This window comes from Camelina sativa, chromosome 12 (assembly GCF_000633955.1).
Source record: "Camelina sativa cultivar DH55 chromosome 12, Cs, whole genome shotgun sequence".
NCBI classification, from domain to species: Eukaryota; Viridiplantae; Streptophyta; class Magnoliopsida; order Brassicales; family Brassicaceae; genus Camelina; species Camelina sativa.
This window is the reverse complement of record NC_025696.1, coordinates 14,554,591-14,577,792: the sequence shown is the minus strand read 5'-3', so window position 1 is coordinate 14,577,792 and position 23,202 is coordinate 14,554,591. Positions and strand designations below refer to the sequence as shown.

At 31.8% G+C, this 23,202-nt stretch overlaps 1 protein-coding gene, 1 long non-coding RNA gene and 1 pseudogene across 2 annotated transcripts; 1 reads left to right on the top strand and 2 right to left on the bottom strand.

Annotated features, from left to right (window-relative positions):
• LOC104733518 lies at positions 72-5,846 on the bottom strand (annotated as a pseudogene).
• LOC104731737 (type I inositol polyphosphate 5-phosphatase 2-like) lies at positions 6,261-9,561 on the bottom strand. The gene is made up of 10 exons (XM_010451216.2): positions 9,358-9,561; positions 9,143-9,248; positions 8,929-9,033; positions 8,691-8,787; positions 8,497-8,601; positions 7,512-8,379; positions 7,226-7,410; positions 7,025-7,133; positions 6,783-6,931; positions 6,261-6,682 (listed from the first exon to the last, which is right to left on the bottom strand). Exons 1-10 carry the CDS (start codon positions 9,385-9,387, stop codon positions 6,484-6,486), a joined length of 1,953 nt encoding a protein of 650 aa, XP_010449518.1. The 5' UTR covers positions 9,388-9,561; the 3' UTR covers positions 6,261-6,483.
• Positions 13,343-13,735, top strand: LOC104731736. The gene is made up of 2 exons (XR_758641.1): positions 13,343-13,416; positions 13,500-13,735. It is a non-coding gene; the product is annotated as an uncharacterized LOC104731736 (long non-coding RNA).

Genomic DNA, 23,202 nt, shown 5'->3' with positions numbered 1-23,202 from the left:
TATTACAAGACTCATAATTTAGAGTTGGACTAGAGCTTAATAGGACACCTAATTAACACCTAGTCAGTGGCTTACAGAAGACTTTTTGCAAACCGAACATCAAACTGGAGTGTGAGGCGTCCCTTGTCCATGGTTTTTTTAACTATAGCGACACGATCACGGGGAGGCTTGTGACCATGACTCTTATTAGGAGCCCGACCCTTATTCGGGTAGTACCTATACCTTATGTAGAAAACAGCATTTCTGGCCTTGAGTCGTTCACTTGCCGGCTTCAAATTTTCCTCAGTTTCTACCACTGCCTTCATAATAACCAGTTTTGACAGATTAGGCTGCAACAAGAGTTAAAAAAAACAAAACAGTGCTATCATTTATTTGTTAAAAGAGAGCTACTGATGGAGGTGTCATTGAAAAAGAATAAGGTTCTTACATTTGTAAGATATACATTTGCATGGAGGAATGCAAGTTCCATGTACAGACGAATCCAGTCATGTTTTCGTAGCTCCGACTTCTTCAGCTGTAAAAGCAAACAAATCACAATTACATTTGAACTGTGTGTGTCATGTGCAAAAAAAAAAGGGACAATTTGAAAACTATACTATATTTGAAAAGAAATTTGAAAATTACACTTAATCTTTTTATTTGAAAACTACACATTTTGGAATGAAAATGGACAGAATTACCTTTATTATTAAATTATTTTAACAATTAAATAAAAACAATAAAAACTTAACTTATATTTAAAAATAAATCAACTTTAAAAATAAATTACTTTTTAAAATTGTTAAATTCGGAATTAATTATTTAATAATTTAAAATTATAACGAAAATTATTTATTGTATTTTAAATAATGATTACATGAATAAATTTTTGATCTTAAAATTTTGGTTAAAGAAAAAGAATTTAAATATTTTTATTGACATTATTTAGATTTAATTTTCTTTAAAAATAAATAATTCAAGATTATACAATTTATAATATATATATATATATCAATGTTTTAGACTTATTTTAATCAAGGTTGATTTATTTATAATGTCGATTTTTTTAACAATCGTTTTGTTTTTTTACTTCTGTTGACTTAGTTATCTGTGTCATCGACTTATATTAGAACAGTTGACTTATGTTATGGCTAGTGGATTTATAACATAGTCGATTTTTTTAACTGTTGACTTATTTTTTTTGTTCATTGATTTATATTTGTTTTCTGTTGATTTGTTTATTTATTGTTGACTTATTATATTCTATATTGATTTATTAATAAAGGCGATATTTTGAATGGTTGACTTAAGTTTAATTTTTGTCGACTTATTTATTTTTCCATCGATTTATTATAAAATTGTCGACTTTTTTTTTTTGTTTGATTGTTTTTTTACAAAGTCGACTTTTGATGATGTTGACTTATTTGTTTTGTTTGTTGATTTATAATTTTTTCCCGTTGATTTGTTTGGTCTTAGTAGACTTATTTTATTTTAAGTTGACTTATTAATATGATTGACTTTTTTAACTGTCGACTTATATTTTATTCCTGCTGATTTATGTTTTTTTCTTTGTTGACTTATATTAAAAAGTCGATTTATTTTTTTATTAATTGATTTGTTACATAGTCGATTTTTTTGAACTGTTGATTTATTTTCTAAAATCTCACAATTTATTATTATTTTATTAAAGTTAACAATTTTCAAAATAAATTAAAATATATAATTATTTTTCAAAACTTTTTTATTAAATGAAAAATAATATTATCTATTGATTAGTTTTCTTTAATTTTCTTTTTTAATTTTCTTTATTGATTAATTTTTCCATAATAAACTACTTCATCATTATCAAAAAAAAATTAATTTATTTTTTAAACTACTTCATCATCATTATCAAAAAAAAATTTTAATATCTAAAATATTTTCCATAATTTTAATTTTAAAAATTTTAATTTATTTTCCATAATAAACTACTTCGTCATCATTATCAAAAAAAAAAATTTTAATTTTTTTATTGATTAATATTTTCCATAATAAACTACTTCATCATTATCAAAAAAATTTCAATATCTAAAATATAAACAGTTATTTTTAAAAATAATTTTCTAACAATGATGAGTTTAATTATTTTGTGTTTATTTTTTTAATGTTTAATTAATTATTAATTAAGGGTATATGTTATTTATTTTATCTTAATTTAATTTTTTTGTTATTGATTAATATTATATAAATTAATTCATAATTTTAAAAAAAAAATTCAGAAAATTCCGAATATCTAGTTTACATATTATTTTTAAAAATAAAATTTTCAAATAAATTAATTTAATTATGGGGCATTCTCAAAAATGCCCCTTTTTCCATACCCCTTTTTAAAAATACCCCTTCATGTTGACCATTTTTAAAACTACCCTTCTTTATATACAAAATGACCAAATTACCCTTTTTGAGTGACAACAAGAATGTACAGTCATCAAAATCGAAAATATTTTCCCGCCAAAAAAGTTTCCCGCCAAAATCAAAAAATTTTCCCGAAAAAAATATTTTTTCCCGCCAAAAAAAAATTTTCCCGCCAAAATCGAAAATTTTTCCCGCCATAAATATTGAAATTTATACCTTTTAAAAACATTGTAAATGCTTTTAAAAAACTTTTAAAAACGTTTACAAGGTTTTTAAACACATTGTAAACGCTTTAAAAAATCATGTAAATGCTTTTAAAAAGCTTGTAAATGCTTTTAAAAGGTTTTTAAACACCTTGTAAACGCTTTTAAAAAAATTTTAAAAGCATTTACAAGGTGTTTAAAATTTTTTTAAAACCCTTTTAAAAATCTTATAAAAACTTTTACAAGGTTTTTAAAAACATTGTAAAAGCGTTTACAAGGTGTTTAAAAACTTTTTAAAAATCTTTTTAAAAACCATTTGAAAACCTTTTAAAAACCTTTTAAAAACCTTTTAAAAATCTTGTAAAAGCGTTTACAAGTTGTTTAAAAAACCTTTTAAAACTCTTTAAAAAATCTTGTAAAAGCCTTTACAAGGTGTTTATAAGGCTTTTATAAGGTAGAAACCTTATAAAACCTTTTAAAAACCTTGTAAATTTTTTTTGGCGGGAAAATTTTTTTGTCGAAATTTTTTTATCAAAATTTTTTTGACAAAAAAATTTTTGGCGGGAAAACTTTTTCGAAAAATTTTTGGCGGGAAAATATGTCGGAAATTTTTTGGCGGGAAAATTTTGTTTTTTCTTTTTATTGAATAAAATAATTTTCATCTAAGGGTAAAATGGTCATTAAAAATTAAAAGAGGGCAGAAATAAAAATGGCCAGAAAATAGGGTATTTTTGAAAAGGGATATATCAAAAGGGGTATTTTTAACAAATTCTCTTTAATTATATTGTATTTAGTTTAATTTAATTTGTAATCAAGGACAAAATAGTCATTTAGTTCAGCCCATAAGGATACATTTCAAAGACTTAAAAGATTTAGTATAGAGTTCAAATTACCTATTAAGATTGAGGTATGTATTCTAATTTTTTCAAAAAAAAAAAAGCAAAAGCGAAATTGCCATATCTTAATTACCACATAGTATCGTTTTTTATCATTGAAAGCATCCTCTGATGACGGCCACTCATCAGGCAATCTAAGTTGGGCGCAATCGTAAACAGATCCATGATGCTCGGGGTTAGCCACTACATTAATTAAGCACACATGATGAGATTATTACGGGAAACTAGAATGGTACAAGAATGAGAGGAACCACTATTCTATTACTCTCTGAAGATATAAAATTAAATGTAGTGTTACTTTACCTCGTGGCTCGGACTTAATTCTTGCAATAGAGACCGTCAGGGTCTTGATTTTAATGAGGCCTTCCTCAAAAACCCTGGTCTGAAAAGTTACAAGGGAACCACCTGCAGCTGGATCTTTTGCAACCAAAGTTATAGAATAAACCGAGTATGCATAGTTGGTTTCTGTATTGCACTTCTCTATGGAACTGAGCTGCAAATTCGTCCCCTGAAATCAGTGCCGTGCTTACAGGCAAGAGGAAAGGGCAATTGCCCTAAGCCACCAAAAATTAAAAATTTGTTAGGCCACATTTTTTTTCTATCTAGGCTTATGTATTTAAATTGATAAAATAAATGTGTATGTAAAGTGGGTTTTTTGGTTTGAGCAGCCCATGACAATATTAATAAATCTAATATATAAGAAAATTTCTACACATGTTTTATACTCTAAATCTAATAACAATAATACTAATGGAAGATAATCTTATTATATAAAGCTTAGTTTTTTAAGTTAGTAATTCATATAATCGCGACATGTGTCAAGTATATCAAGAATATTCTGACACATGTGAATATTTTAAATTTATAGAAAAAATTAAAAAATCCTAAAAATAAAAAGATTATAATTAATATTTTTGTAAAGTATGTAAAACCAAAAGTAATCTAATATATGATTAAATCTAATAGGAAATTTATCTATTAAATTACTAATTTTAATAGAAAATATGAAATTAATAAGAAAAATATGTGCAATTAATAAGAAAAATATATGTAATTTAATTGCAATTATTAATTGTTATAAACATATCGTAAAAAGAAATTTATACAGAAAAGTGATTAAAATATACAAATTTGATGTGTTAAAATTATTAATTAACATAATATAAGAAAATTATGAGAATCAAAATAAAAAATTAATGTAATTTTCTTAATTTTTTCAATCGATGAATAATTTGATAGCATATTTAATATAATTTTATATAATTACATGGATGATTTAACTTAATTTTCAAATTTTAATATTGAGAATTTGTCGTATACGTGGGATTTAATCTTGTTAAGAATAAAGGAAACTACTTGTGGGTTTAAGAATAGTGATTAGTGAACAATTGATAACCTATTTTTCTCACGATTATTCATCGTGTCTGTGTCGTTTACTCGACTCATAAACTCTTTTTGCTTCACCTTTCTTTGGCTATCATATCTATAGAAAGAGAATTGGTTTTAGAGCTTGATTATGTGTGTTTGGTGAATGATTTTTTAGAAGAAAATGATAGAAAAATTGTGGTTTAGAATATTTTTTTCTTTCACCATTATTGTCTTTAAAATAATTTTTTTTTTTTGATATTTCTAATAATAAAAGCCATATTTTACTTACCCGCCCTAAGCCACAATTTACCTTAGTACGGCACTACCTGAAATCATTTGATTGGAAAGAAAAAAATAAATAAAAAAATATGATATTGTGTACGTATTTACGAGATCAGGATGGGAGAAATCAAAATTTTCACCTGTAACATGTTGTATTTAAGGATCCCCAACTTAGCATAAAGGAAGACTTCACTGGAGAAATTAGAATTTTCATAATCGAGCATACACCATTCTGGTTTTGTTTTCATCAAATGCTCAACATCGAACCCCTTTTCGTATTATCATACAACAACAATAAAATCAGTTTAGGGTTTCGCTGATCGGATCCTCCCGGTCAAAAACAGAGTTTTTAAATCAACCTAAAAGGTAAGAAGATGAAAGAATAAATTACCTCGGATTCCCCCACGAGAGCCCAAAACTTCCTGCGCTTCTCAGCCTCTTCTTCTTCTTTCTTCTCATAGTCGTCTTCTTCTTGCTTCTCATAGTCGTCTTCTTCTTGCTTCTCAGCCTCTTCTTCTTCTCTCATCGTCACGAAATTTCTCAACTTGTCTCGGCTGATTAGGTTTTCCCTCTATTCTCAACTTTGCTTGGCTGATTAGGTTTACCTCTCTGTTCTCAACTCAACTTCGCTCGGCTGATAATTCAAGTTGAAGCCCTTTTATGGGCCTCAGTTTCCATAAGATAATTCTGTTATTACTTGTCAATCGTAAAATATATACTAAAGAAACTAAACCAAAATACAATAACCAAAGTAAACCAATACTACTCATATTCCAATAGAGCCACGATCTCGGTTCTGTTTGTGCATGAAGTCTTAAAGCAAACTCTGGTTTAGCAGTAGCTCATGTGTTGCATTCAGTGTACACAAGTCATCCATAGAAATCATCTCCATAGAGGTCGGATTCTGATGTTTAAAGCTACTTTCTGAAACTGTACACAAGTCATGAACAACACCACACGATAAGGTGAATTACTCAACCAAAAGTCTGAATCTTCCTAACGATCGAAATCTTGTCATGTCTATAAGAACACGTTCACATTCCAAGTTGTATCTACTAAATCTTGTTATATATTTTTCTTGAGCATCTGTTATGCAAAATTGCAAATGTCAAATGGTTTTTATCAGAGTAGGATCAACTAAATATAAGTATCGTTATACAATTTTTTGAAAGAAGAAAAATATTAAACCTTGAAAAGGCTCATATACATAGACAAGTAAAACTGTAAAAGACTTTTGGTTAGATTTTACATAACAAGAACAAAAAATCAAACGCCCCAAATAAAATATTCCAATGTAATAAAAAATAAATCACACAAATTAGTGTAGAAAATTATTAATCTTTTTGCAGAGGCACCTAGACTCAAAAAGAAGGTTCAGGATGGACAGCAGAAGCAGCGGCGTTATTAACGTGGAGAGCTCTTTGAAGTTTCCGGTGATCAAAAACTTCAACTCCGACGTTAAATATCGAAGTCACTGGCCGGTGATCGGACATCCTTATCTCCGATCTCTTGTAACACTCTTGTCTTATTCCTTTTCCTAGCCATAATATTCTATCACACCTGGTAATACCACACACACACCAAACAAAATAACAACTCTTTAAGAATCACATAAGTTTTGTAACCATTAAAATGTTCTAAATTTTTTTTATTCACTTACCATGCAGGAGCTCTCTTCTTCTCTCCTTCTCTCAAGTTTTCTCCGGCGTAACGATCCGAATCGAATTCGTATTTGTAGGTCGGAGGGAATTTAATCGCTCCTTCTCTCCATCCATCAAAAACATGCCCTCTCCTTAATTCTCTTATCAACTGTTAAATTGAATGTTTTGTGTTATTAGCTTAAAAAAGTAGCCTATAATATGAAGACAAACTTAACAAAGTAATATCCAAACTAAACCAAACCTGATCACTGTTCTTGAGCTCATCCCATCGTTTCTGTGCCACAAGCTTTCTTACTTCACCGTCTGGCATATTAAGTCGGTAGTTCAAATCTCCGAACCAGAATACTTGACTGTTGAAAATTTCCGACATAAAAATCCAATTAGTAAAAGAAAAAACGTTTAATGCTTTGTGTTTTGTAATCTTGATTATTAGTTTGCTTACTCGTGACATGGAATCGTTCTTGGTTGATCGGTGTCAAGAACCGAGGCGAAACGAGTCCGACGTATGATTTCGTACACGTCAGCATTACGGCGTTGTTCAGCACCGTCTTTGTGGCCGGAAGTTAAGTGTGAACACACAAAACACATTCTTGATTGATATAATGTCATGCTAATCGACACTGATCCCTGCAAACATATCAAATATATTATGCAAGTGCTAGAATGCATGTTTTTATATTGGGTAGGGTTACTTGGAAAGGAAGTCAGAGATAGGTTTTTAGTGGTACCTTGTTTCCCATGTAACCCATCAAGCCAACTCCAACCGGTGAGACTTTCAAGTTGTTGACATGTCTTCTTAACCGTCGTCGGATCCAAACCGATACATAGATCCCAACCATCTGCTTACTTACTATCCTTACATACTTTTGACTATCTTTCACTTTCCGACACTCCTCCACCAAATCTTCAGGCAATCCGTAACTATTTCTGATCTTGTCTCCTTCCTCCTCGTCATCATCGGAAGACGAATCACCGTCTGATGAATCATCAGACAGGGTTTTGGCAGCTTCTTCCGCTTCGGACGAAGAGGAAGAATTGTTATCATTCTCTTCTTTTAGAATCAGATCATTCCAACTCAACTCTAACGTTTCAAAGCTCCGTGACCGTTTCAAGTGTCTTGCTTCCGAAGCAAACCTACTAGCTCCTGTTGGATTCTCCGGTAGCTTAAACCCTAGCATCGCGTTGCTGCTAAACACCCTCCTTAGCTTCCCTTCTGATCCAACTATCTGAGGGTTGCCATCTAAAGCTAGTTCCGGCCAGTCCACGTTAGGATTCCGCTCTGGTTCAAGACTCGGTAAAGCCGTTGCAGCATCGATAAACTCGTTTGTAGCCAAGTCAAGCGAGTGGTCCGCAACGAGATTCTCGACCATGACATCAGCGATAATGGAGTTTGTTTGTTGTGCTAATTTAGGAGACGACGGCGCACTGTGAGATCTATGAAGAACGTTGTTGGTGCAGCTTGGTGGTTGATCATAAACTGATTCTTTATGGGATTTGTTCAGCGTTCTACGTATAATTGATTCCCATTTTGGAATTGGACCTCTATCTTCTGCCCCAAAAACGTTCCCAGCGTTTAAAGGAACCACTTCTTGAAACCTATTGCAAATTTTACGTCAGTAAAGACTTATAAATTCATCAAAACAGAGGAAAAATACTCTGTTTTTGAGAAACAAGAAAATAAAATAAGAGCTACGTGACTTTTTTTTAACTTACCCGATGATGTAAATATCTGAAGGGTTATCAGTAGAGAGCCAATCATCAATCTCGAGTTCATCGGAAGGACGTTTTCCGGCGACGTTCCACGAAGCCACCGTCACTCTATATAATTCACCATACGTACATGAGTAAAGTTGAGAGATATTTTCACCGGGATAAAAAAAGAGATGGAATTACAGAAATAGCCTTACTTGATATCCTTTGTGTTAATGTATTGAGCTCTCAAAGTCTCCGATTTGCCTCGCCGGTGTTTCCTCTGGTAACCACCCCTCACACCACCACCACTATCTAGAGGATTTCAAGAAAATAATAAAAATAAAACAAGAAAAACAAAATATTAGAATTCGTCTGTAATTTTTCATTTCTGAAAAGTTTCTGAATAGTCGATATTATTTTATATAATTATATAAATGAAAACAAGAAACTTGCCTGAAATATTACTGCCGTGATCAGCTTCGCTTCCTCGACGACTATTAATATGGCTATCTTCATCAGTCTCACAGTGAACATTAGGGACGTCTTTGACCGAACATACTGTAAATAGGACCCAACAAAAATTACATTTAATGAAGATAAAAAAAAAAAAAAACTATATACCAAATCTGACCAAAAATTTCAAGATAAATAATAAGATAAGGCTTACCATCGTCTTCGCTTTCAGGCTCTGTATCAATTTCGTCTTCGCTGAAGTCGTAAACTTTAGGTTTTATGTTCAACCACTTATTCATCACAATCGAAGGCCAAAACTTCTGTTTTTTTTTAACATCAAAAAAAAAAGTTCAAGAAAACATCAGTGAGAGAATTAAAGAAACATATAAGAAGACAGAGAAGAGAATCTTGATATTGTGTTTTGTGTACCTCAGGACGTTTCCCACGTCTTGTTTTCATCTTTTCAGATCTCAGATAAAGAGATTTGAGATTTGTGTTCTTTGTGGGAGGAGAATTTTTGAATAGAGGGAAAATGTCAGAGTTCTTGATATTTATAATATGACAGAGTCACAGAGACTTAAAAGGAGGTTAGAAGAAGAGATAACAAACAAGAACAAGAAGAAAAGACACAAGAAAAAAAAAAAGGTGAAGAGTAATACAAAGAAGAAGACGTGTGAAGGCAAAGGCAAAAGAGAAAAATAAAAAAAAAAAGGTGTAATGATGAAAATTCTCTGATATTTTTTTTTTCTTTTTGGGTTCGTTCTCGAAGTAAAGCTATGGCTGTTATTTAACAGCCTTCGTTAGCCCCCCTGAAAGAACCAAACTCCAACTTGTGCGATCCACTTTTTTCAATTTTATTTTGTTTACAATTTTTGATTTATTATTTGGGGACGACATATTAAAGAAAACTATAAAGACTGTCAGATTTAATTCCTTCTTTCTCACACGTGTTTTCGGTTTTTTGGCCATATTCGAACCGACCTGTGGTTATCTCTATTCGAACCGACCTGGTTAATCTATATACGAAGTTACGAACCGACCAGATCTTTGGTTTAATGTTTCTTTGAGTCTATTTAGAGTTTTGAAGGTACTGGTACGTAATTTAATCGGAAGAATCTGACTGAGTTACACTGGTTTTATTAAACCAACAAAAACTCATAAAAAACCAAAAACCCACCAAATCCGATTCAACCAACGCTGCTATCTGGATAATATATTCAATAAACTGATCCTTTTTGGTAGGCCTGGGAATCCGAACCGAACCGAATTGTCCGAACCGAACCGAACCGAGATTTGGACAATTCGGTTCGGTTATATTTGTTTTTTGATTCCGATCGGAATGGTTTTCAAAAAATTTCGGTTTTGTCTTTGGTTCGGTTCGGAGAGACAAAACCGACGGAAACCCGAAATTTAACCCTAGGTATATAAGCTAATACACCGGTTTATATCATTAGTTCTAACCCTAAACCTAATCTATCTAAACTCTTCCTCTTAGCGGCGACAGAGAAAGAGATTCTCGAGTTTCTGATCTGATCCTGTGTTGTCCTGATCAACCTTGTGTTTAATCTTCAGTGTAAGTTCTTTTGTCTTAATCCTTTTGTTGTAAAGCATCGTGTAATCCTTTTGTCTTAATCCTTTTGTTTTATTGTTGTCCGTCTTTGATTCGTTGTATAGCTCTAGGATTTGTTGTTCTTTGTTTCATTCTTTGCTTTTGATGTCCGATAGTTGGGTTTGGTTTCATTCTTTGCTTATGTTGGGTTTGGTTTCATTCGTTGGGTTTGGTTTCATTCTTTGCTTATGTTGTCCGATTAGAACTAAGTATCCTTTGGTTTCATTGTTTGCCTTTGATGTCTGATAGTTATAATTAGAACTAAGTATGTGTTGTTACTTATTAGAACTAAGTATGTCTTGTTCTTTGTTTCATTCTTTGCTTTTGATGTCCGATAGTTGTAGTTAGAACTAAGTATGTGTTGTTACTTGTTAGAACTAAGTATGTGTTGTTACTTGTTAGAACTAAGTATGTCTTGTTCTTGGTTTCATTCTTTGCTTTTGATGTCTGTTGTAGTTAGAACTAAGTATGTGTTGGGTTTGGTTTCATTGTTTGCTTTTGATGTCCGATAGTGTTAGTCTTTAGACTTGTACTGATCTATGCTTTTGTTTGTACTGTTAGTGTTAGTCTTTAGACTTGTACTGATCTATGCTTTTGTTTGTACTGTTAGTGTTAGTCTTTAGACTTGGACTGATCTTTGCTTTTGTTTGTACTGTTAGTGTTAGTCTTTAGACTTGGACTGATCTTTTTCACTTGTTGTTTTTAACAGATGTCTCATGACTCTGGGGAAGAGAACATTGACCCGGTTCTACAAGAAGAGATTGATGATGGTCCGACAGCTTCTCCAGTTGGTGGGAAGAGACGACGAACTCAGGCTACAACTTCTACTGTACCGTCTCAACCGAGGAAAAAGCCAGCTCATAGATCTCCGGTTTGGGAGCATTTTATTCAGCAAGCACATGATCAGGCCCTCGCCAACTGTCGGTACTGTGGTCAAGCTCTAGGATGTGACACAGTGATTCATGGAACAAGTGCAATGAAGAATCACATTAGTAGGTGTAAGTTGTACAAGATGCATCTAGAGAGTGGTACTCAGAGTGTGTTGGCTGGTGATAGCAGTGGTGTAATGACTGCAATCAAGTATGATCAAGCTTTGTTCAGAAGGTCTGTGAATGAGATGATCGTTCTTAATGAGCTGCCGTTTGCATTTGTGGAGTCTGAGGGTTTTAGGAGATTTTGCAGCAACATGCTTCCCATGTATACGGTCCATTGCAGGAAGACAGCCACAACAGATATATACAGTATGTATCTGAGAGAGAAAGGAGCTTTGAAGGAGCTGTTTGGTAAGGAGAAGCAGAGAGTGTCTATGACAACCGATATATGGGTAGCTCCCACGACTTCTTGTAGCTACATGGTGGTAACAGCTCACTGGATTGACAGAGATTGGAAGTTGCAGAAGAGGATCATCAGTTTCAAGCCAGTGACAGATCACAAAGGTGATACAATTGCTGAGCATTTGGTAGCCTGTCTTGAAGAATGGGGAATTGAGAAGGTCTTCACAGTAACAGTGGATAACGCTAAGGGGAATGACAAGGCTCTAAGGGTATTCACTGATGCTTTGATCATGAGAGGACCTGATGCTTTAGTTAGTAATGGTGATTATCTTCATATGCGGTGCTGTGCGCATGTCCTCAACTTGATAGTGAGGGATGGTTTATCCAAAGCAAAAAGGAGTATAGTGTCCATCAGAAATGCGATTAAGTATGTGAGATCATCAGGTGATCGGTTGAAGTCATTCCTGTTGAGGGTCGACACAGAGAACGTAGGTCGAGGAAGCTTATGTCTTGATGTTGCAACCAGGTGGAACTCGACTTATCTAATGCTCACAGCCGCAATTAAGTTTAGGGTTGCATTTGAAAAGATGCTGGCTGAAGACAAGTTGTATAACGACTACTTCATGGAGACTGAAGAGAATAGTGAGGAGAATGGTGATGAAGCTGAATTCCCAGGGCAGAAGCGTATTGGTCCTCCTAATTTTGCTGATTGGGATCAAGTGCAGAGGTTAGTTAAGTTCTTGAAGATCTTTTTCAACTGCACTTTGTCTTTCTCAGCCAGCAAATCAGTGACCTCTACTCTTTGTTATAATGAGATTGTGACAATTGAGAGGAATCTTATCAATCTAAGCACCACTGGTGATGTGCTACTAAAGACAGAGGCAATGATGATGAGGAGTAAGTTTGAAAAATATTGGGATGGTCTCCTAAACATGAATCCGCTTGTCATCATCGCAAGTGTGTTTGATCCCAGAAACAAGATGCAGTTTGCTGGTCTTTGCTTCGACAAGCTTTATGGAAAAGACAGTGTCGAAAGTACTCATCTAAGATCATCAATTAAGGGTGTGATGAAGAAGATGTATGCAGAGTATGTGGTGAAGTTGAGCGTAAGTGAACAAGTTGTACCAACTACTGGTGGGGTCGTAGCTGATGCTGGAGTACCAGCAACTGATTTGTATGATTTGTCGGATGAGGATGGTTATGAGAAGATGGATACGCTGTACTCTGAGATGGTGGCTGAATGCACAAATGAAGAATGTAGCAGTGAGCTAGATATTTACTTGTTGGAGAAACCAGTGGCAAGGACTGTAACTGCTTTGGGATTGGACTTTGATGTTCTATCTTGGTGGGGGCGAAACAGTTCTAAATTCCCAGTCTTATCTGAGCTAGCTAGAGATATCCTTGCTGTTCAAGTATCTTCGGTTGCTTCTGAATCCGCATTTAGCACAAGTGGTCGGATCTTGGACCCGTATCGCAGTTCTATGTCACCTTTTATGGTTGAGTCGTTGGTTTGCACCCAACAGTGGCTGAAGAATACCATTCAAGCAGAGAAATTAGCAAGCTTAGTTCAGATGTTTGAAGAATTGCAGTTTCATGAGTCCTTAGGTAACCCATTTCTCTTAATTCTTACCTTTTTCATTACTTTTTTGTGGATTAATGACTAATTTTGCAACATTTTCCTTGTGTAGCTACACAGAATGCGACTCATCCAATTGCGGATCCGTGATCTAGAGAAGAACAAGGGAGACTAGAACCAAATAATGATAGTAAAAGGTTGTCTCTCTTTCTCTACATCTTTTGCATAAAAAAACTCATAACAGTTAACTATTTTTTGGAATGAAGTAAGTAGAGAATGACAATATACCAAATGCCTAGAGGTAAGAGGAAAGGATCATTGGTATATTGTCAATTCTCATTCTCTCTATTAACTTTTGGCAAGTGACTTAACTTTTGGCAATTGTCTCCTAATATCTTTGTGACATTCATGGAGACTTTTGTAAGTGTGGTTTTTTGTAAATTGTCTCCCATAGTCTCTTTATGTATAAGAGAAGTAGGATTGACTGATGAACACTTGAACTTGTTGTTTTTTGTAAACATGACTTGTATGCTATCTTAAGCAGTTAAATGTCATGAATCATATTCTATTTAGTTGTTGTTGTGTTGTGTTTGTTCGACATTGTTGGTTTATTGACAAGTTTCACTTAAAACCGAAATAACCGAACCTCCGAACCGAAATAACCGTGTCCGAACCGAACCGAACCGATCGATTAGTCGGTTAGATTCGGTAGAGTTTTCAGATTCCGAATAACCCGATAACCGAATAAACCGACCCGAATTAACCGAATAAACCAAATTCGCAGGCCTACTTTTTGGTATATAAAAAAAGTCAAAATGTCACTTTCGTAGGCAACAAAATATAACGATTAATTTTCTCAATAGGAGTCTTCCTTCTTCTAGCTCCAGCTAATATTTTCAGCCATACAGTCGGCGTTATAGATAGATTATTTATTTGACTAATGTTTTTGATTAAATAAATATTAGATGATACCTATGATGAATTGGAAGAACCATAAGAAAACAACGAAAAAAATCAAGAACATGCGCTTTATCCTCACTTTAGAAAAGTTTAATAATTGTCTATATATGTTTCAAAACACAATATTCGAAAGACAAAGGTTATATTTCCAATTTCCAAAACAGGTGAATTAATTAGATGGATATCTACTCTACAAATAATATCGGAAAAATATCCAGTCCAATATTGTATGTGGTGGATTACAAAACTATGTATAAATATGTTATTTTCCGACAGCATAGTTTCTATTTTCTTTAATCAAGAAATATCTAATTAATCACTGAAAATTAGTGTCACTAAGTATCCCCTTTTTAATAAAAGTGAAGTACACAACATGGTTTTTATAGACTTTATATTTTTAATAAATGGTTACAAATGGTTACAAATAGGTTATAGATAGGTTATAGATTAGTTTATATATTAACGGTTACACCTAAATATTAGGTGCAACCTTAATTGGGGATGTTCCAAATTGATAATTGATATATTAATGGTAACAAATAAATTCATGGATATTCCAATCTGTATTTTCGGAAGATTTTAGTTCTATATTAAGTTGTTTCCAAAGATCTTTAAACACAATATTACAAATTTACTTTCTACATATTTTATTGATAAACCACAACGTTCACTAAAAATTAGGATCCGTGCTAGAGCAAGGATTGAAATTTTTTTATTTATAATATAATTTTCAGACTTACATACTCTAGCATGTGTTAAATTTTTATATACTCTAGTACGAAAGCTATTAGACACACTCTAGCACGGATTAATAGTTTTATATACTTTAGCACGAGTTAAAATTACATAATAGATTTACATTCCATGAATGATATTTACCATAAAAATTATTTGTATGAGTTGCATCCAAATAATATTATAAACAATTACATATAAATAATAAAATGTATTTCAACCCACGGTCCAAATCTAGTTATAACTATATAAAACAAATTGACGCGTTACAAATTTTTTGTTTGATGCCCATGCAATGCAATTTGCGAATATGGGACGTAAGGAGAGTCACTAAGAAAGTTTCGGTTGACCCTACTCAATTAAATTAGTTTGATTCATCAAATTGTGTATATTTTTAATCACGTTATTTAATTTAATTTGTGGACCTTAAATCAAAAAGTGGACGCGACGACACTGGTTGACCATAAAATATTTAATGGGATAATTTTTTCTAACCATAAATTCTAAATTTGATCAGTGGGAAATAATATAAATAATTTTACTTATCATCAACGAGTGCGACGGTATAACTAATATTTGGATTTATTAATTCTTAGTTCAACTGCTGTCTCAGGTTTACGTTAAATTACTTCTTATTATCATTATGCTGTTTTGGTTCACTTAAATAAAGATCGTTAATTTGTTGTTATTTTTTACATTATCATCCATTAATATCAATAAACTTAGACAGCAAAGATTACCACTTTCCTAAATATCACGTCCATAGATATTCTAAGAAAGAGGGTAACTATTACAAAAGCTAACCTTTAAACACACAAGAAACAAAATTACGAAAAACCGAATAAAACCAAAAAAATCTTAATCATTATAAAACGAATAATTTACTTTAAATTTGATTAAGTCGGTCAGTCGAAAACATTCAAAATGTGGAGTTTCCTATCGTGATCATTAACATAATAATATGAAGTAACTATAGTATATTTTAATTTACCAAATCCAACACAAATATTAGATACGATTGGTAGGCCGGTATAAAGGTACATATGGACCACATACCTGTACGCGCACCCATATATAAGGAAACAATTATTCCGATCCCTAATTAATTTTCAGTATTTGATTAACAAACTTGGAAAATTATTGAATAAATTGTTATTAAACAGATTGAACAGAATCATGCCGTAAGAAAGTTTTATAGTAACGTGTAGACAACATATAAAAAGGTTTTATAACGCTGTCGATGTCATTTGCTTTCTTTATCGTGCCAATAGTATATCAACACGCAATTTATGCGAATAATCCACTTTGTATTTTTACTAATTTTTTTTTTCATTTTCACACATAATTTTCAATGGACTGAAGTCATAACTACTCACACAAATCATTTTCCCCAACCACCAAGCTACAAATCAGACAAGTAGTGTACAAATTATCACATAGTTCATTGGAAATGTTTTTACAATATAATAGTTCATTGAAGTATAGTCGATTGGACCAATTATTAAAAGTTTGAAACCAATCAAATTTTATGGGGAAGTTAAGAGATCTAGCTAGGTTTGATTCATATGTCAAGGTTTAAAGATTTGATATTGATATTTTTTTTTTTTGTCAAACTACTTTATTTCATTCACTTAATTTCAAATACAAAGAAGGGATACAAATATCCAAAGTACACAACAGAAGCAAACAAAGGCATTCCCCAATACCAAATAAAGATAGATAGATTACATCGACCATTAATCCAAAAGAGCTTTGAGTCACTTGCTAGGAAGCAAATAGCACATGAGAGATCAAGGTATGTCGATAACTCTTCCAAAAAAAGATTCTCAATGGAAGGTGAAATGGTCTCTGTCAAACAATGACTAGGAGACGTTGGAAGTGTAGTCATGGCTAAGCGTCTCACCGGCGTGAGGGGAGCTACTTGAGGTTGTACAAGGGCCATAACAGGGAGCTTCATATGCTTGATTACTATGTTTAAATTTAGTGATATGTTCATGGCAATTCAATTTAGTTTGCTGAGTTATACTAAGTTTACCGAGATTCGTAAGGCTTGCGGAGGCTTATCAAATTTAACAATGTATCTGCTACTGCCAATACGTGAAAATTTTAGACCTATATATTAGATTGCATACTTTAGGTATACCTTGTGAAATTTGGTAGACTTTGTTGCATTTTTTATAGACTTTGCTATAGATTTGTATAGGATTACTGATTCAAATTTTGTTTTTTCTTTGTTTGCAAGATTACAATTTTTAATTAACTTATCGACGAAATTCCTATAAAAAACATTCTTCAGAAATTGACAAGAAGAAAAATAAGAGTATAAATCTTCTTTCAGTTTCAGTGTTGTGGTTTTTTTGGTGATAATAATGTTGTGTAAATGGTTGAAACAACAATTGGTTTTGATGTGTGGCAACATGTCTTTGTACTAAGAATTATTGCAAAGTTTCAGATCATTACTATCCATCAAAACAGTTTGTCTACAAAACTCGGTTCTCACTTAGTGATATTTTGTTTATAAAGTTTGCTGAAATCGCATGTCTAAATTGCGGTGATTACTCATATTCTAACAAGAAAAGATGTCGAGAAAAGGAAGTAGTGCATAGGATAGGATGAACAAAATAAGAAGAATAAGAAGGAAAAATTCAATGAACAAAAACTAATTTAAAAAAAACAAATGGAAAGGTAAAACAAGAAAATTTAGATAAAGAAGAAGACTGAAAACAAATTAACGGTGAAAAGGAAGAGGAGGAAAAAACACTCAACTCTCTGAGATGAATAAAAGATGATAAAAATAATCTAAGATTCGTTCAAAATATTGAAGATATAGATGGAAAATTTATAAATAAAATTCATTTTTTTAAAATTCTAAATTTTGAGGATATCGAATACCGTCTTTTCAAAATTAGATAGTTTTAACGCATTAGTCTAAAAAAATTTGATAAAATAACGGAAGTATCGTGGAAGTAATCACAAAACATTTTTGAAAAAGAGAATACATATGAATCCACACAAGGCATGGGGTTGGGATATTGGTCCCCTCTGTAGACAAAATTGCAATTATGATTTTTCTCTTCTTAATATTGTAGCAAATCAATGTTAATTTGGTCTTCTTGAATTTTCAACTATATATTTGTAAAAGAGAAAAACTCTAAAATTAAGAGAGCATATATATCCATCTAAGTACAATACAAATGCTAGAGACTAATTTAGTTTTTGTTTTGATTCGGATAAAGACTCGAAAAATAGATTGATCATAACTTTTGAATTTAATCCAATGTTGAAATTATTAAAAAACATTAGAAAATTTATTTCAAAAGTGAACATTTTTTTTATCAAACAAAAATGTAACTTATCTGTTAATAGTATTTTAATAAACCGAAAGGAAAAAAAAAATATTTATGTAGAATTAGATGTAGTCATTTTCTAATTTTGTTTAGGGTTTTCTAAGGTAAATTATAATTTTTAAATAGCATTTGAAAACAACGTTCTAGTTACTTTTACTGAATTAAACACTACCTAAACTTCAAACTACAGTATGTTCACACTTTTCGGGTATGTTTGGCAAATTCAGTCAGATCTTACGATTCTTACCCGAATTCCTATGGCATTTATTAATGACATTGTCGAATCGAGGAGAAGGCAAAAATATATGATTAACAAAAAAAGAAGACAATAATAAGGAAAAAAAAATGGTCGACGATAGTGCATCAAAATAACTCTTTTACACCATATCTCAAATTTTGTCCTTTTACTTGATTAGAATTACAATATATTACATGATTGTTTATGATATCTCTGATTTTCTTTTTACATTAATTGTTTATGTTTTTTGAATTTGGTCCACCAAAAAGTGAGTAGAATCGTGTGCAAATTTCATTAGCAATATCACGAGATAAGCACGCACATCATAGCGACCATACAACAGTATGGAACTCTCACGATGTGTGATTTAATGTGTGGCAGAAATTGACAACTAATAATATTGTAGCTCAATTTGGAATTAACTATTATTTCTTGATATATTAAGAAAACTAACTTTCTCATAGTGGGGTGAACCTACAAAATCTAGTGACATACAAAGAATGACTACTGCGTTTGTCTTCACACATATACTTGAAATTTTATATTCTAATATATATGGCTTATATCAATATTGTAACACGCACATCTACTATTGCCTAGACAATAGAAACCTTATCTCTATATACATATACAAAATAAAATATAGAGATTAACAAAATAATCGTTCATAGTTTGATCAGAATAACATATGTAACAGTTATGAAATAGGGTGATACATCGTCTTCATATGTTTTACTAGCGTTTATTTTAATTTTCACAATATAGGATTTCCAACATGAGTTATTTAAAATAATGAATTTATTAATTCATTCATCTTAAGTCGTATTTTTACGTCTAGATTAAAATTTCATTTGGAATATATTACTAAACTTTGATTGTAATATATAGTTACTTTTCTTTGTTATATTTTATATTAGAAATTTCATATCTGAAATAAAATTTTAATTTAGCACAAAATATAAGAGATAAGAATCAATAGACTATAATTTTCAGTTGGTTTTAAGTTACAAACTCAATGTATTAGACATGGTATCATAAGTTCATAGCCTAATTGATCCAACAGATATTAAATCTAGGTATGTTTTCTGATATAGGTTCTGCATATGAATCATGTAATTGTATTAAAATCAAAACTCATTAACTTTGATACTGTCATTGACAATTAATACAATGAACTATAATCTTTAGGCAGCACATAAGGTATATCTTCCCTAACACTACGTACGTACGTTCATATTTTGATTAACACCATCAAGGCATCAACTTTAGTTTTCGTAATTTTAACTTTGGATTTATTATAGTTTTTATAAGTAGTAGGGGATCTCAGGTCTAGAGAAGATAATATGGACTTAAAATCCATAATTAATAAAAACCATCCAATTTTACATTACACATATCCCCTATATATTAAAAGAGAAGCAGTCTTGAAAAAAAGCTGACGTGTCGTCGCCAGAGAGCTTTGTGCCCAATTTATTATTTGCCCTTAATATTCTATAATATTACATGAAACTGCCATTGCTATTTAATTTACTTATATACACAATATTTTATTTTTATAAATTCTAAAATTGGTAAATATTATTCAAATATTAATAAATATTATTCAGTTTTCCATATAGAGATTTTTTTGATATATAAGACTAACATATATTGAAGATTCCTTAATTTCAAAATTAACATATTAAAAAATAGAAAATCTTATATATATTTTAATATTATTTCTTAAAGATTTCGAGGGACAGACTTTTATAGATAAAAAAATATTATACCATTGATGAAGTATGGCTACCGGGACGGGTTTGACCCGCTTAAGAATTTAGGTCATTTGTTTCGAGAAGTTTTAATCTTTTTGATGGTTTTTATCCGTTTCATAATTTACAAGTTTTATACAATTTTAATTAATTACAAATTCGGTAAACGTTAGATTCGGGTATGTTATTTTATGAATCTTAATTTTATGCTGAAACCTTTATTATTTCAAAATTCACAAACTGAAATCAATCATAGTAAACATAATATATTAAAAACCTTATAGTAAACATAGTTTTTTAAATCAATCACGCACGTACGTGCGGGTCCGTACCTAGTATTGTATTGTATTATATGTACATGCATACGTGTATATTATTAGTATACGTATCAGTGTATGTGTGTCTAACAACATATTAAAAGTGAGAAATGCGTGTGTACGGTGTTGTACCAACGAGGTGGTGGAAATATTTGGCCCCTCGTGAGGCCAAAGGAGAACGCTTAACGATGGATGTGTTTGAGTTAAACCTCCAAGTTGACCCCATAAGTTTTACGAAATCAAACTTGGAGACCTCAACTTTCACTTTCTTTTACAATTCATTCCAAATCATTAAAATCGCAAAGGTATGTGAACTAATGACGACCACCCGCAATAACATACTATTTAGCTATATGACGTAGCAAAAACAAAAACGAGATATACATCCTTATGAAGTGATTACTCGGCCCTACGTCCATCTTACAAGTTCACAATTATGCGTCCGTTTCTTTTGTTTGATGAATAAAAATGTCAACATTTTTAAATAGCAGAGAATTGCTATTTTTGGTTTTGTTGTTTCTTTTTTCCATATTTTCAAAATGTTAACTTGCCTTGAGTCTTTGGACCTAGAGTTTCGGGCACAGTTAATCTAGGGCTGAATTATATACGTTACATGAAAATATAGAAATGTTAAAATAACTAGACAAAAAAACAAATTTAGGTGACTCTATAATATGGCTCCTTTCAAAGTTTGTTAGAAAACTATTTTAAAACTTTCACCTTAATTTTTGTCTCTTCAGATTAGTCTTGAGATAAAGAAAGAGAACGGGTCATTTGGGGTTCGAAACGTCTGATCAATAACAAATAATAATAGGTACGGGTGAAAATTGATAACACCAAAATTTGGTATATGTCGGTTATAACTGTAAAGTACCGTTACAGTACCTAGAAACAGCTGTGAGCCACTGACTTGACTCGTCACTACTCACACAGCAAACGGCGACGTTTTTGTCCCTAATCGCTTATCTTCTTACTTCCTAGACATTTCCTAATACAATTGTGTATACATTTAAAAAGATGCAAAAAAAGAAACAAATAAACAAAAAACTGATTTGTACAAAAAGTCATTGGTCTTTATCTATACAGCAATGCAAACAATTGGTAATCCAAGAAAATAAATATTCGCTTTTAATTACAAGAGGAAACGTAAAGCCGAATGAAAAAAATATTTTTTAAAAAGGAATATAACGAAGGTGATGTTGTTGTTTAGCATACAAAATTACAAATTGGAAAGTGGAATGCGAGATCTCTCTACATCAGAAATCACTATCTTTTGTTCCACACATTGCGTTTTTAGAACCATACGGGTTTGAGAGAATTGGAGATCCCACCAAGCAAGAGAGTGGCATTATCATCACATATATACAAAACACAATATGGACCAGAAGCTAGGTCTAGTATTGCGTTTTGAGCTGTCTAATAGTAGAAATTTGTTTTTAAGATATGCGTAGAGTAAAACCAAAAAAAAAAGAAAAAAAAAGGATATGCTTAGAGCATTTGCAGCGAGCAAGCATTGTAAATTAAATACACACATCAAACGTTAAATGGTGATTAATTTGTAATGTTTGAAGCATTTCGTTATTATTATTTTTGTTTTAAAGAAAAGAGAATAGCATGAACGCCATGAACTTTTTATCCCCTGCGTCAGAGTGTTCATGACATTTTAAGACGCTTTTTCTTCTATTGCATTCATGTCTTACGCTGTCTTTGAGAAAATGATGCCGACGCTCATAACTTTCCACTTTTCTTATAGACCGTTTAAATACTTTGAAGTTTTGAACGCCACGTGAGTAACTTTAATACTATACATTGTAATATTAGAAATTTTTTATATAAAATAACCTATGAAAAGCGACGTGGAAAAGAGATCCACTAGCACTCAGAAATTTTTTGGACAGCCGATATGTGTGTCACAATGTCGCACGGCTAAAGAGTTGCAGTGTCGACCATTGGACTATTATTTATGTGAAAAAAGTTTTAGTGCATTACTGCATTAGTGCACTACACACCAAAAATGATGTTTTTTACTCTATCTTCGTGATGCCTAATTCCTAAACACCAGATCAAATGATAGATAAAAGATGAAAAGCTTCTAAAATATCATATGCACTATATCCACACAATTATCAACCACAGAGAACGAACAGACGTGGCTATATCTGAAGAGAAATCCATCCCCCATGTTAGCCCTCGGAGTTTTGAATGCAATGGCAAAATGCATTTGTTATGACCTTGAAACCCTTAATAAAGATATTTACATCTCCATGAGGTAATTGTAGAATCCATCATGTTCCACTTTTGACATCATTATATAGACCAAGAGTTATCAACAGTACAATACAAGATTGTTGCTGTCCAATCATGTCCATAAAACTTCATGGGATGTTAAGGTGCCGAATCATGCCCATATTCCACGATTTATACACCAAAATCAATTGTATCTTCTACGCCGTGAATGTATGGATCA

What these genes read in the sequence shown, in the direction of transcription:
- LOC104731737 (XM_010451216.2), bottom strand. Translation starts at nt 9,387, where the DNA reads ATGAAAACAAGACGTGGGAAACGTCCTGAG. An exon ending in TCACGGCAGTAATATTTCAG is followed by an intron (nt 8,788 to 8,928) that starts GCAAGTTTCTTG and finishes GAAATCCTCTAG; the next exon opens with ATAGTGGTGGTGGTGTGAGG. An exon ending in ATTAACACAAAGGATATCAA is followed by an intron (nt 8,602 to 8,690) that starts GTAAGGCTATTT and finishes TGAATTATATAG; the next exon opens with AGTGACGGTGGCTTCGTGGA.